This window comes from Glycine soja, chromosome 12 (genome assembly GCF_004193775.1).
Source record: "Glycine soja cultivar W05 chromosome 12, ASM419377v2, whole genome shotgun sequence".
Taxonomy (NCBI): Eukaryota; Viridiplantae; Streptophyta; class Magnoliopsida; order Fabales; family Fabaceae; genus Glycine; species Glycine soja.
This window is the reverse complement of record NC_041013.1, coordinates 43505192-43521088: the sequence shown is the minus strand read 5'-3', so window position 1 is coordinate 43521088 and position 15897 is coordinate 43505192. Positions and strand designations below refer to the sequence as shown.

Below are 15897 nucleotides of genomic sequence, written 5' to 3'. Positions count from 1 at the left end.
TTTTGTAATTCGCTTAGCTGTAATCTTTAGGAGCCTAATGATGGATTAAAAAGTATATTAGTAGTGGAACATATGTATAATTTGTATGAAATTCTAGGTTTAAACATGTCGTTATTATTACATACCAAACAATACTTTTCTTAGAAGACTAAGAAATAAATTTTAAGTTATACAAAGAATGATAATGGGATTTAAATTTATCTACTTATATAAGAATTTTTTTTTTATCATCTTATACAATCTACACAAGGCCCTTCTCACAAACCTAGCATATGTGGCTTATTGAAATGAATACTTTATTAATATTTTTGATAAATAGAATAAATATTAACAAGTGTTAGTAAAATATTAAGTAAATAAATAAAATATTATTAAAAATATTTATTATATTAAAATCACAAAATTCATTTAATATATAAATATTTTAAGTAATTAACCGTATTTAATAGAATGTATTAAATGGCCCTTAATTTATACTTTTAAGTACTTATTAACGAGACTCGTAAAACAATAAAAAAAAATAGCAACAACAAGATTGAGCAGCACAATTAATTAATAAGTAGGTTCTTTAAGTATCTTGGCAAGGATCACATTCCATGATCATATGGAAAAGACTATATTAACAGATATAAAACATATTTCATCCATGGGATGTCTTGTTTTGAGCAAAAATAAAAAATAAAACAGAGAATATTATTTACATCTGTCACTTTTATGGATAATACTTAATAGACCTAATTAAATAAATTTAACTATTTACAAATAAATATGATACTTTCTTATATAATAAATTCATTTGGTTAAAACAAATTATATTTATTCCATGAAGAATCCACAAGAACAACTAAACATTTGTGAAAAATTACATTAGCTTGATATTTTTTATATTTTAAATTTAAATTATCTATTAATTAGAAATAATCTCAAATATGATTTTTAAAATAATTATAAAAACTAACGAATCTATCATATATAACAACTTTTTTTTGACAGATACCATGTATAACAACCTGTGATTAACTAATAATGTAAATACTAATTTAATTCATGTAATAAATTACATATAGTATATTTTTTTAATATTCAAATATTGAAATTGATTAAAAGAAACTTAGGCTAATTTTATAATCATTGAAATTTGATACACTGTTGTGACTGTATCTGGGAAACCAGCAAAGCCCAACATGCCGAGCTCGCTTCGCTACTTAATTTACCAAGTTTATTTTTTACAAATAAGATATTTGTTTAATGAACTAAGTTTGTACTCGTAGCTAAACTGCTATTAAAGCCTAATGAATAATGGAGAAAATATACTTTCAAATATTGAATATCACGAAGATAACAAATGATGTCTATCTATTCCATCATTCCATGTAAACACAAGTTGAAATTTTAATTATAAATATTGAAAATTACAGACTAAAATTATTCATGGAATAAAAACGAAGTAAAAACTAAATTAGTCACTTTTTTTTTAAATCATGGTATAAGTTAAAGCAAAAGTAAGAAATCCATTATCTTTTTTTACTATATAAGGTTTCCTTGTTTGTTTTGCGTCTTACAGATAAAAGTTGCCATATTTTGGCAAGATGCTCGTGTTGGTGGATAGTTCGACCTAACCTTTAAAAGAGAGAAAGAAAATGACGATTGAAACAAAAGACAAATGGACTGTGACAAATACATAGTAGCAAACAAATCAGAAGAACAACCACCCTCCTAATTAACCCTCTTTATTTGTACAACTTTCTGGTAACTATTTTAAGAAAAAAAATATTTGATGCAAAATTTAATTTTGCTATAAATGTCAGTACAAATTTTTTATACAGTTAAATAATGAAAATTTATTTTATACATATTTATTAAAGTAATTATTAATAAAATAATATTTAATTATATAATAATGACTAAATGACGGTATACAAAATTTCTTACGTAACATATCAATAAACTTATATTGACATCTCAATAAATTTTAATTATATTATTATTATTATTATATAATGATAACATTGAGGTTAGATTACGAACTACCCAAACTCTTATCACTAACTCGGCAAAAAAAAAACTTTTATCCCTAAATTGATCTTCTTCTTTCTTTTAAATCTTAGTGGATTGAAAATTCATTTAATTAATATTTCACCCTACAATCTGTTCCTAGGCTAAGTGAGATAAACCTAGACTAAATAAAAACATAATTCATTTAATAAGTGAATCAACCCGGTCTAGTACGTTTAAATGCAGATCAAAATGAAATAGACTAATCCATGTACCTACCTATACTTTTAGGCAAACAAAATTAGAGTATTAGTTACAGAAAAGATAGACTCATGATGACACGAATTTTCATATTTCAATTTCCAAAACATAGAGGTGCACTGTGGAAGATAGGAAATGATAGGAATGTGGATATTTGGAAGGATCGATGAGTTCTACCATATCAGTATATCAAAAATTGTTGACATGTTTAAAGAAAGATTCAATGTCACTTTAGGTTTATTATATTTTAAATTTTTATTTTGATTTTTTATATTTTTAAAATGTATTATTTTAGTCTTTTTTTTTTCAATTTTTTGTTAAAAATATTAAAGTTATGTTAATTTATAAATTTTAAATTAGTTTAGTGTCGCTTTTGGTTATATTTCCCAGTTTATTTTTCTTTAATATATTATGTTTTAAAAATTTCATTTTAATCCTTTATAACATAGTATTTGCTTATAACATAGCTTCGAGTACTGGTCAAGTACAGACACACTTCAAACTAATGTAGGTGCACATATTCAATATAATGGAGAACATAATGCTAGTGAAAAATAAATCAATGCAAAACTCGTTTACTGAGAATTGAATGGGAAGGTCTCCTCAGATGCATACTTAGTTCTCATACGGTAATGGTCAAATTTTTTATTATTATGATCAACAACCCTTGTCTCAACAGGTTTGGCCTCAGCTCCAACTGCCCCAATAACAACTTCTCCACTCTTTTCTCGTTGCCTGTGTCTTGGCCTTTCCTTCTGGCTCTTAGATTTGGTGTATGGAGGAATCTCAGAAGACCATAGAATTCGGCATACTCGGGTCGTTTTGATGATCGGTGTTTGCTTGACATAGAGGGGTCCTTGAAACTGCTTGATTTTATCTTTGGGGGCTTCATTTCTGAATATTTCTCAACTGTGGTTGGAGTATGAACCTGTGATGCCATCCTATTTTCAGTAAGAGGAGTATGTCCTTGAGCATTTTGCCTATTGACCAATGGAGGCCGCACATCATCTTCAGGCATCACAAGACGATCATTCAGAGGTTTTAGGCCCCTCTTGGAGTTGCCAGGTCTGAAATGTGAGGGAATGAATGCACTAGCTAATGCTTCAAGGGAAAGCTTAGAAAGATCAATGATGAGCTGTCCAAAAGACGGCCATCCAGGCTCCTCTTTACTGCTCTCCAGGATTGGCATGTGTTTCTCATTGCTTGCTAGCCCTTTGAACTGGTTTTCTTATGGTTGCTGCTGCTGCTGCATTTGTGTAGTGTAATTAGCCAATCAGCAAGGGTGATGTACTTTCTTAAAATGAACAGCATCACATAACAACTAAAATATACATACCAAAGCCCAAAGAAAAATAAGATTTTACAGCAAAAGGATGAAATTGGGCCTGTTTGGTTTGAGAAAAAAAAATCGTTTCTATTTCCTCTTTTCACAAATAATTACAAAGGTGCTACATTTTTTCACTTCATTTTCGATTTTAAAGATTTATACAAGTGATAAAGACAACATGTTTGCATTATTTACCTTCCTGTACTAATATTTGAAAATAGAAAACAGTGTAAAAAACAATGTATATTTTTTGTAATTACCTATAAAATCAGGAAAAAAATTTTATTAAACCAAACAGACCCTTAAATGAAGGAAGCCTGCCTTTTCACCTCACACCCTCACAAGTAAAAAGACATTTAAAAAAGAGAAAATATTCCACTTTAAAAACTGAATAAGAAGTAAATTTGAAGTCTTGATTTTGAAAACTAAGTAAATTTGGGCTCATGTTCTGGCTCAACAACATGCAGTAAGCATCCAAGATAAAACAGAATAATGTTGACATAATATGGTTACAACAGGCAAAATGTCATAATTTTGAAATTTCTGTTTTTACAAAACCTATTGAAGTAAAACATACCGTTTTTGAGAAAGAAGTGGATCCAAATCCCAGCTGAAGCATACATGTAGCATATCCTACGATAACAGCACCAACATCTGTGAGTATATCTGCAGGAAAACCCACAAAATGAACTAAAATAAGAAGTTGATTGGCCAATAGAGAATCTAAAGGATTTGATAAAAGATGCAATCACATCATTAGTTTTCACATTTACATATTCCCCATTGTTTCATTTCTCTGCTAAATACAGCAAATTCACATTATTCAGTAACACCAACACGTGCAAATATTTTATGTACTAAAAGCATTTATAGAACAATCTTCTGATAAAGAACGAAGCAGATGCACCAAGAATAGCATAGTGAAACTAAATAGTATTTGTCTGACTGGAATTTTCCATTTCATTTATAAATCCACATACAGTGACATCATTTAATGCATCTTCTTCACAAGTCTAGTCTATGAGGGCAAGAGATGTTCCCTTAAATTTGAAGATGGGATCACACTAGATGAAGCGACCATTTCATATCAAGAAGGATCCAATAAAGCTGCCCTCTCCTCTCCCAGCTTAACTAAAAATATGCCATGAGAGAGAGGCAAGCAAATGGTGTTCATAGTAGTCGACAAACTATGAAGTGACAAACAGTAATGCAATCAACATTCAGTATTTTACTTTTTTCTTTCTTCATAACTCATATTGTGATAGAAACCCAAATTACATATTGGATGCCATTATTCCTTCTTAACTTTCCTTCTTTTTTCCTGTTTATAGATGATATTCAAATTCAAAGCCATAACTTCAACATCTGAATCACATGTTACAAAGGCCAGAAGTTTTTCTTCTCCAGTGGAGTATAAAGCATTCAAAACGTTTTTATCTTGTAGCACTGTATTTTCATCCTATGTCAACAGAAATGATTATATTCAATGATAGCACATATGAAACAGAAGCCTAGAGTGACTTCTGAAGCAGATGGTCAAGGCACAGGACAACTCAGAGACTAGGGTCAAACCAGAGATCTTTGGTACCAACTTGAATCTGAATATCTTATTGATTGATTTATACGAATAGACTGCACAATATTTGTATATTTCTATACAATACCCACTGGATCAATCCCCAAAGTTAAGGGATTAGAATCACCTAAGGAAAGAATAAACTAGCCAAGGAAACTAGGTAATCTAGTAAATAATACAAGGATATTTACAGAATCCAAATAATATCAACTATAATCAACAAGATAAGAATATAAACCTGTACTGGAAATTGAATTAGACTGATAATCACAATCTTCCTGGTCAAGGGCGATTTGCCGAAGAGCAGCATTTCCTCTATCAATGACCAACAAGGAACAGGTGGGCCAAACATATACCACATCAAAATCATTTGAGAATTTAGCATCCTCGCTAGGCCCATCTCTGTAGCCTGTAACATTTGACTTTCCTCCAGCAATGGTTGTCACACCTAAAAAATACTCACAAAGATCACTAACAATATCCTTTTTCACCATTCTCACTGACAATTCTACCAATACATTAGGATCCCATAACCACTGGTTGTATTTTTTAAGTGATGGGATTAACAATTATGTCATGGTATTGAACTGTGGGATTCTCATGCCAAACACTCTAGCAGGTTTCCAGTAAAAAGAGTACCACAATTGCATCTTAGAGTACTAGTAACACTTCTGTTGAATTCCTATTTATACACTTTATGTCCAAATTCCATTCTATATTGTCAGATACCAATATACCATGTTAGTACAGACTAGATCTTGAATTATTGTAAGTTGCAACTCAATCATCAGTTATCACGTACCAGCATCTCCAATCTTTCTGATGGCCAGATTCTGAGTATCAGCAACATAAACATTCCCCTTATCATCGACGGTTATGCCTTTGGGGTGATTGAAAAGTGCATCACTTGGTTTTCCATCCACATGACCAGTGTAGCCCTGAAATGACCCAGCCACCAATCTACCTCTACTATCTGCAGCCAGATAACATAAGCTGACAACATAATTAGGATTCCATAAATGTAATCCCAATGAATTAAGATCAAATCATTCAAAATTTCAATTAATGCAAAACTCTGTTTGACTTGTCATATAACTTTCACAGTTTTACCTACCAATGCTGTTAAGAGAAACCCATGGACAATGTAACATAAAGCTTAGACTTAATTTTCCCCTTTTCTTTTTTTCCCCTCTTTAATCCCCCACCTTTACTAGAGAAATGTCAATTCCCTGTTAACTTGAACCAGATAAGTAACTAAAACCCAGATTCCTTCTTTCTTTTTTTCCTTAATTTTTATCATCATTCTTACCGTTCGCCAGCAACATTCAGAACCAATTTGAAAGCATTATGACAAAAATATTAACCACCAGGAACGTATGTCAAAATTACCATATCCTAACCAATCAAATTTGCTTATAACAGTTACAAAATCTCAAGAGGACAAGAGCAACCATACATTGGGACAACGACGGAGTTATCCGAACAATGTTGCTGTTAATTGCATCAACAGCAAAGAGTTCACCGTCCTCCTGAGACACGGATCCTGTAAGGGACAACCCCAATCTTGTTTCCTTCCAGAACAGTCTCCACCACGTAACCATTTTCAAATTGAAGAACATTCCCATCTGAAAAGAAAGAAACAACAAATCACATTCACACACATACACATACACAAACACCTTAACCATAAGAATGTTACACTACAAACTCATATATAACTTGAAAAGTTCTCACTCTCAGTAGAGAAAGAGCAATAACCTGAGTGTGGTGTCTTGGAGGTAGAGGGGAAATAACCTGAGTGTGGTGTCTTAGAGAAAGAGCAATAATCGAATTGAATTCTCAAATTTGTTGATATATCAAAATCATTCTCAAATTTTCCTTCCCCAACAACACCTTTATTCTTTCCTGGCTTCAAGGCCAGACATGAATAAGGTTCCCCTCTTAATATCTCAACAACCATGATTTTGGCTTCCTTTTCAAAGGCCTCCACATTATCCTCATCAACATTAACTAATGAGATCAAATGGGATCCTTGTCCTTTAATAGCCTTCCTCAATTCTTTCTCATGTATGAACTACTCTATTTGATTAGCCTTGGAAGCTAGCTGACTGAGGTTGCCATACTCTTAAGCCACTAATTTTTCTTTCAACTAAGGATGCATATTCCCAGCTGCCATGGCTGCACACTCTACTTGTGATAATTTCATTGGACAATGACTTCCAGCCTTTCTGAACCTTTCTATGAAGTCTATTGTGGATTCGTCAACCATTTGTCTCATGTTCATCAAATCGATTATAGTTACTTTAGGTTGAGGCCTATAAAATCTATCATGAAAACATCTCTCCATGTCTACCCGATTTTGTATTGAATTCAGCGGTAAATTTGAGTACCAAGTAAAAGCTACCCTTGTCAGAGAAAGAGGAAAAAGTTGCAACTTATGGAACTTATTATGACTGGCTTCACCACTCTTAGCAATAAATCATCTTATATGCTCCATAGTTGATTTGTTGTTCTCACTGAAAAAGTGGAGAAATTTGGTGTTTTGTACCCCTTTGGTAGGGGCGTCATACGGTCCATCCATTTTGAATATGGTTTCTTGTACATGGGTCTCTCCAGTAGTTTTAACTAAATGTTGAAATACTTCTTCATGATTTTGGCTAGCAATTTTGGATCAAGGCATCGTAGTAGTCCTGAATGGTTGGTAACCAATACGACCCACATCATTTGTCCCAAACCAACATTGTTATTAACATATGAGGGCTCTCCATTGTTAACTCCTCCATTTATGGTATGATTGACTTCCCGAAGGGAGGTAAAATCACTTTCGACAAACCAATTTGGCCAACAACATTTGGAGGCCTTCTGGCTAAACCTACTTGTGCAAGAAAAACTCGGTTAGTATAATCATTTGTACTATCTTGTCCCCTGAGTGTAGCAGCAAACAAATAACTAACATTGACAGACATATAACTTATATTGACTACCACGGGTCTAGGGATAAATCCTATTTGGATGCCAATTGATTAGACTATATTAAACATCTTTGCTGATGCTGTATTTGACAGAGTTGCTTGCCATGTTGACATAAAAACCATATTCGACTGGACCAATGGAATTGATCACACGCCTAAATTGGCCCAGTCAAATGTGGAGAATCAAGATTAATTACCTAATTCGTCACTTCTGGATTTTTAGGCACAAATGAAACAAAATTCTCACCAATATATGGCTTTCTTGCTTCCAATTCCTTAGACTATTGCATCTCTTTTTGCACTATAGGTTTGACTATTTCGGCTAATTGTCTAGATAGTCATCACAACGGGCAGTTCCTCAAACATACTTGCAATAGCAGGCACCACAGTTGACGTAGTGCCACTTGAAGAAGTAGGCGAAGTAGTTGTCACAGGACTTGTCATTAAGGAAACAAACATTCTCAATGAACTCTCCCCTTATTTCGAATCGTTCTTCCTCTTGGTTTGTTGATCCATCTCACGCACAACAATCTTACAAGAACGCAAATGCATAGACTGGTCAAACTTCGTCCTTGATTGAAACTGTTTGATCAATTCATCCACATAGGTCCCACCAGGCATGCCAATTTTGTTATTGTGAGAATAACTAATAACTAACCTAATTGAATTCTTCTATAACTACTTCAACATGATCCCAAAGAATGAAGAATCAAATGATTTAATTGTCAAGAGGGGAAATCTACCTCTTGACCTTTGTGGGTTTTAAGTTACTAAAAAAACACACTTGATTTGGGTGAATCTAACGAGAATATGAACAAATAAAATATGAACAAATAAACTAAAAGCTGAAATCAAAAGAAAACACTAAATTCAACAAAGATAATTAGAAATTAATTGAAAAATAATTAGATCAATTGGTTGTTTCTAGTTAAAGGTCCTTACAAACATTTCTGAAACATACATTTATATTGTAAAATCTAAGCTAACTAAATAAAAATTATGTCTCATCCACATTTGTGCATTATTTCTTTTTTCAGCTGCTTCAGCTATTACACGCATTTCGGCTAAGTAGCAACACAATGCACTTTCCAAGTTTCAATTCTTTAGGAGCTGCTCCTAGTTCATGAGATTCTTCTCATACAAAACTTTTTTTATCCAATACCCTGTGATTCTAGCTTCAATTTCAATTTATCTTCGAAGTTTTTGATTTAATCCTCTGAATTTTCAAAAATTGGCCGAATTATTTCTTCCAACGGTCTATCTTATCATTTATCTGAAATAAGATAATTTTCCTTTGACTATGTTTCTGGCATAATTTATTCGGCTAACTAAAAATATTTTAACTGGTAACATATTTATAAGAATTTAAGGATTTGTTTGGTTGTGCAAAAAGTAATAAAGAAATGAGTAAAAATTTCAAAATTTGATATAAATTTCATACTCTAATATTCGACTTTAATTTTAATTTTTTTTTCTTTCATTTAACTCTACCGAAAAGTAGTACAGTGCCTGAACCTTAGAAAAATATCCTCGCAATCCCGCGTGCACAAAATGAGATAGAGGACTTTTCCTCTTTGGTTCAAAAAAAAATAAAAAAAGAAATCATAGTCCTGGTCCTCTATATAAACACGCGTCCCCACGCACCAACGCAGCCTGCACTTCTCAATCGCAAATTTTCTCCCCCAAATCGTAGATCTACGGTAAAATTCTTTTTCCATCGCTGCTTCCATTTCATTTTCCCGGATTCCCAGATCTGCATATTCCTCTTTCTGCACCCCCGTGTATGTTCCCCGATTCGCTTCTCGCCTTTGGCACGTGCGAATTAGGGTTTCAATTCGCGTTTGCCGTTTCATGAGACCAGATCTAGTTGTATTGCATGCATTGGAATTGCGTAGCTCGCTGATTTTGTTTATTGTTTTTTTAGGTTAAATGCAGGCGATGTGTAATTCTATGTAGCCGTGTAACTGAATGATTGATGTACCTTTTTTTTAATTGAAATGAAGTTTTGTTTACATGATACCAGTTTTAGGATCAAAAGGTTGAATCAGTGAAAATTGGGCATTCGTTGTTCTCGTATGCTTCTCAGTAAACTGGTGATTTTAGTGAGTATAAATTGAAAAGGTTTGCTAATGTAGGTGAGAACCGTTTTTAATTAGTGTGGTGTTTGGGTGAGCTTTTTAAAATTGGTTTTGAATGAATTTGACTTTGCAAAATTGATTTTCAAGCAATGTGATTTATGTTTCGAAGTTTATATTCTAAAAGCAGGATGCAATTTTTTATCCAATGAAGAAGTTATTTATAGTTGCTTCATCGCAAAATCAATTCTAGACTCTTGGATCATTTTTTTAACACAGAACTAAATATATGAATATTTCATCTAAAATCATGCCATTAGAAACTTTGCAGTGCACAGCGTTTTTAATTTCTTGTTTTTGTTTGATTTGGGCTTTTGCTATTTGATGAATTGTGTCTTGGATGCTGCGATATTATTTAGAAGTACGCTATTTTGGTCCCTTCTTGGTAGTCCTCTTACAGATGCGTGCTGAATTTTTGGTACAGGTTAAATTGGTGTAGTGTGGTAAGATGGGAGGAGGATTTAGAGTGCTTCACTTAGTTAGGCCATTTCTCTCGTTTCTTCCTGAAGTTCAAACTGCTGACAGGAAAGTGCCATTTAGAGAGAAGGTCATATACACTGTGATCTCTCTTTTCATTTTCCTGGTTTGTAGTCAGCTCCCTCTATATGGGATACACTCAACAACAGGTGCTGATCCATTCTATTGGATGCGTGTTATTCTCGCTTCAAACCGTGGAACTGTCATGGAACTTGGAATCACTCCGATTGTGACTTCTGGGCTTGTAATGCAACTTCTGGCTGGGTCAAAGATCATTGAAGTGGACAACAATGTACGAGAGGATCGAGCCCTGTTGTAAGTGCCTTTCTTTGTACTTATATTCCTTTTGCTGAACATATTTTTTTTCTCTGTCTAATATTATCTGATTTTGCATTTGTGGCCATCAATTTAACTGTGTAAAATAAGTATTTGTTGCATTGTAATATTTCTCTATGATGGCACTGCTCTATGGTGGCATATTTGCTATAGACTGTATATTGAGATAACTTCCATTTCTTTGCCAGAAACGGAGCACAGAAGCTACTTGGTATTTTGATAGCTGTTGGTGAGGCAGTTGCCTACGTTCTTTCGGGGATGTATGGTAGTGTGGGGCAACTCGGAGTAGGAAATGCTATCCTCATCATTATCCAGCTCTGTTTTGCGGGTATAATTGTGATATGTCTAGATGAGCTTCTTCAAAAAGGATATGGTCTGGGGTCTGGAATTTCCCTTTTCATAGCAACTAATATCTGGTAAATTTCTACCCAAACGATATATTTCCAGCTTTTAATCTATAATGTTCTTGTTGTCTTCTAGCAACTGCTAACCAGAATGTTTAACCATTTATCAAATACTTAAAAGGAATTCCCTTGTCATTTTGCAGTGAAAACATTATATGGAAGGCATTTAGTCCCACCACTATTAACAGTGGACGTGGAGCTGAATTTGAAGGTGCTGTTATTGCTCTGTTCCATTTGCTGATAACTAGAACAGACAAGGTCCGTGCTCTTCGTGAGGCATTTTACCGGCAGAATCTTCCCAACGTGACAAATTTGCTTGCTACTGTCTTGATCTTCCTAATTGTCATATACTTCCAAGGTTTCCGGGTGGTCTTGCCTGTAAGGTCAAAGAATGCTCGTGGGCAGCAGGGTTCATATCCAATCAAATTGTTTTATACCTCCAATATGCCCATCATTCTTCAGTCTGCCCTTGTTTCCAATCTCTACTTCATCTCCCAGGTAATTATAGTTGTATGATAGGTCAGATTCCATGTTTTCAGATTCACTGTTTTAACAATCTAATGTTATTCAATGTGTTCAGCTGCTCCACCGTAAGTACAGCGGAAACTTCTTTGTAGATCTATTGGGAAAATGGAAGGAATCTGAATATGGAGGTGGTCAGTCTGTTCCTGTTGGTGGTATTGCATACTACATCACTGCACCATCCAGGTAGGAGAATTGCTGACAAATTGATGTTCAGTGCTTTGTATGCTGTATATATACTAATTATCAGCCAGCTATGTACTGCTTTCATCTTTCTCATTTGATAACCCTAATTTGTGCCTTTGCTGTATATGTTTTTCATCTTTCTCATTTGATAACCCTAATTTGTGCCCTTGCTGTATATGTTTTGCAGCTTAGCTGATATGGCGGCCAATCCTTTCCATGCACTGTTCTATCTTGTGTTTATGCTTTCAGCTTGTGCCTTGTTCTCAAAAACATGGATTGAAGTCTCTGGTTCATCTGCTAGAGATGTTGCCAAGCAGCTGAAGGTACGAACTGGCATTCATTTTGCATACCATTTCCCTATTGACGATATATTTCTTAAGTAAAGCAGCAGAATATTAGCTAGGCTTGGGTTTTAGCCATCTTTAGAAGCAAGTAATACTGTGTCTAAACAACTATTATTTTGAGCTTCGACCCAACTCTTTTTGTAAGCTTTAAACCAACATAAATTTTAATTGAACTTTAAATGAAAGGTTGTGTATGGGGCCAATGGACTGGAATATAGATGACTAGTTGCACTTTGTCATTCTTGCTGGATCTTGGACTTGTATCATGGTGTACTTACGAGTTTGTAAATCTTGAAATAGTGATTGTGAAATGCTCTGTTCTCTTGGAATTACTTCCAAATAATGATTAATGAAGCATATGGATTGATTAGAAGTTTAGGACAGGCACAAAATATAGACTTGTGCTTTTACTGACTTGAGTTCTGTACCAGAATTTAATTGGGTTCCTTTTTTGGGATGGGAACAAAACAAATAAGAAACCAATGTGTCTATTTATCCATTATATGTCACCAAGTCTCCTCTCGATCACTTCTTTTTAATGTCCATTTAGTTTACAAATTTAGGTTAGGGTTAGGGCCAGTGTCAATGTTTTGGGCAACCTTCTTTGGTTTCCAAAGCAAAATACCTCTTTGTAAAAGGTGGTTCTGAATCTGAATTTCTTGTCAGGAACAATGTTTTATCATATGGAAATTCATATGTATTAAGATATCAGACAAATAAACTGTATCTCTATTATGTTGGCAAATTTTGTTGGTCACGGTACATTTTTGAACTTGCAGGAACAACAAATGGTAATGCCCGGACACCGTGAGTCAAACTTGCAGAAAGAGCTGAATCGATACATTCCCACTGCCGCAGCATTTGGAGGCATCTGTATTGGTGCCCTGACAGTGTTGGCAGATTTCATGGGGGCCATCGGTTCAGGAACAGGAATATTGCTTGCAGTAACCATCATCTATCAGTACTTTGAGACATTTGAGAAGGAGAGAGCTAGCGAGCTTGGCTTCTTTGGTTTCTAAGTTCTGCCAATGAGCTCTCCCACACCCCTTGTTTGAGGGATCGTTATACTTGTAGGTCGTTTAACATCGTAAGGGAGGACATAGTCTAGTTTGTTGTCATTTTTTTTACTTCTTTTTCCCCTTTCAACTGAGGAAGTATGTAGTACATCGTTAACATTTTTGGGTTTCCTCAAAATATACTTGTGTTTATCATTGGATTGAATCTATATTAAAGTCTGATAGCAATGTTTAAAAAACTGGATCTTAAATTCACCTGCTTAGTGATGGAAATTGGAAATCGCTTAGTGCGTTGTACATTTCCTCGACTAGCCTGACATTATATAAAACTGATTTTAAACTTTTTTAATGTGCAAATGTTAAAATTAAAATTAGAAAAATAAAAGTTATATATTGATGGTGTAAATTTTTTTACATAACTATTATTATTTAATTATATTATATCATATATGATAAGTTGATTGATTTTTAAAATAATTATTTTTAAGTAATTCAAGGATAATTTGTAATTGGATAAATTTTAAATTAGAGGTTATCAATTAGTTAAAGTTAAGTAAAAACTTAAGAGTGCTTCCCAAAACGACATTTTACTCGACCTTGCATCTAGATGGTTAAGAAATCGTTTAGTTGCTGAGGATGGATATATGTGGATTAACAGTTCGTCTAACTACCAATTGGTGTAACTGTAAAGTTTGTCCAACTTTTTGCGTGATTAGTTAAGCGATCCTTTTAAGATGATTTGCACCATTATGAATAGGTACAAAGGCAGAACAAAATGTAGTATAATATTTTTTCAAAATAAAAAATTATGTAAGTTTTATTAAAAATGATAATAAAAAATTGAAAAAGTAAAATTTAAAAGGAAAAAGGAAGTAAAATCAGTATCAATTTTTAATTTATCTTTTACAACTATTTACATTTGTCTTGTTAAAAAAAATTATCTTGTGAGAATAATATCTATTTTTTATGGGGGTAACAAAATATTTATTCAATATATTCAAATAAAAAAATTATTTTGTGGGGGTAATTGTCCCTTTTCTACTCTCTGTCAAGATCTGCCACTGGATAGATATTATGTAAATTTTTTTTAGATTTAAATATGTTTATACCTATAATATACTTCTTTTGTAGATTATTATTTATTTATTTTATTTTATTTTATTTTGTTACCTAAATTTTCCAAATTTTTATATTTTGATACTTGTTGTTAGTCTGGATTAAGTCATGAGATGACAAGCTAACATGTGATGTGACAGATAAATAATATTATGTCATCATTTAATAGATTTAGACTAATGATAAATATCAAATTCAAAAATTTGAAAATGTTAGGCAACAAAATCAATTTTTTTAATAGGTAACAATCTTAAAAGAGTATTTTACATATATGATTCTATTTATTCTTATTTTGCAATTCTTAATGATCACCTAGCATGGAAGGATTGTCCAATTATAAGTTGGTTCAGTATTTTTCTCCACAATCTGCCATCATGCATCAACGATTGGAATTGGCTTAATCTAAAAAGTATGGTAATAACATGCCGGATCGACTCATTCTATATATATATATATTATGTGTGTGTGTGTTCTAATAAGAAAAAGATAAATTTCTATTTGAATTTATTCGTGGCTGTCACGGTTATTACTTCTTCTACATGTGAGTGACATTATTTTTATAGTTTCTAAATTATTATTAACAGGGTTTTTAACATTACTTATTTAAGAATGGGCCGTGAATGACTTGAGTGATATTTATTAGTTTTTAGATGTTCACGTTAAATCTAATTCGTTGGTTTATTCTTGCGTCGACATTAAGTATGCACTTTTCGTGTTATTGTGGGTTATATAAATATGTTCAATCAATTTATATATTTTCTCATACTGCATTATTTACATGATGGGACTTCCCATCAATTTAAAAGAGTAAGAGACCTTTTCATTATTTTGCACACTTATATTGCGTTAATGTATCAAATCTTGAAGGTTTCTTTGACTCATTAGGCTGACTATCCGATTACTCGACATTTCATTACAGGTTATTTTTCTTTTTGGATAAAAACTTTATATTCTGAGAAACAAATTGCTTTGTCTCGTTAGAACACATTGTTAGATGTGTTAAAATGGGCCGATTGTGATGAACAGACCCAAATAACTCATTATTTAATGTGCACGAATTTAAAAAATTCATGGGCAGTTACCATTTACACTCCCCTTTTCCTTATTATATATATATATATATATACAATAGTAAATTAATAGTTTTATATTTATATTATATTATTATTGGTATAAATTTGGATTTTTTTTAAAAAAAATGAAGAAAGTAAGTTTATTGTTCAACATGTT

The 15897-nt window shown here is 32.8% G+C and overlaps 1 protein-coding gene, 1 long non-coding RNA gene and 1 pseudogene across 3 annotated transcripts; 2 read left to right on the top strand and 1 right to left on the bottom strand.

Annotated features, from left to right (window-relative positions):
• Positions 1–2682: 2682 nt before the first annotated feature.
• LOC114379543 lies at positions 2683–6806 on the bottom strand (annotated as a pseudogene).
• LOC114379544 lies at positions 4497–5267 on the top strand. Its single transcript, XR_003659519.1, has 2 exons — positions 4497–4787; positions 4915–5267. It is a non-coding gene; the product is annotated as an uncharacterized LOC114379544 (long non-coding RNA).
• Positions 6807–9678: 2872 nt separating the features above from the next.
• On the top strand, positions 9679–13802 carry LOC114379346 (protein transport protein Sec61 subunit alpha-like). 2 transcript variants are annotated; one of them, XM_028337989.1, is made up of 7 exons: positions 9679–9831; positions 10691–11058; positions 11268–11495; positions 11627–11981; positions 12064–12191; positions 12379–12514; positions 13315–13802. In XM_028337989.1, the coding sequence occupies exons 2-7, from the start codon at positions 10715–10717 to the stop codon at positions 13552–13554; spliced, it is 1431 nt and encodes a 476-aa protein (XP_028193790.1). In that variant the 5' UTR covers positions 9679–9831; positions 10691–10714; the 3' UTR covers positions 13555–13802. The 2 variants fall into 2 exon arrangements, with proteins under 2 accessions (XP_028193790.1, XP_028193791.1); XM_028337990.1 differs by lacking the exon at positions 9679–9831 and adding an exon at positions 10170–10266.
• The last annotated feature ends 2095 nt before the right edge of the window (positions 13803–15897 follow it).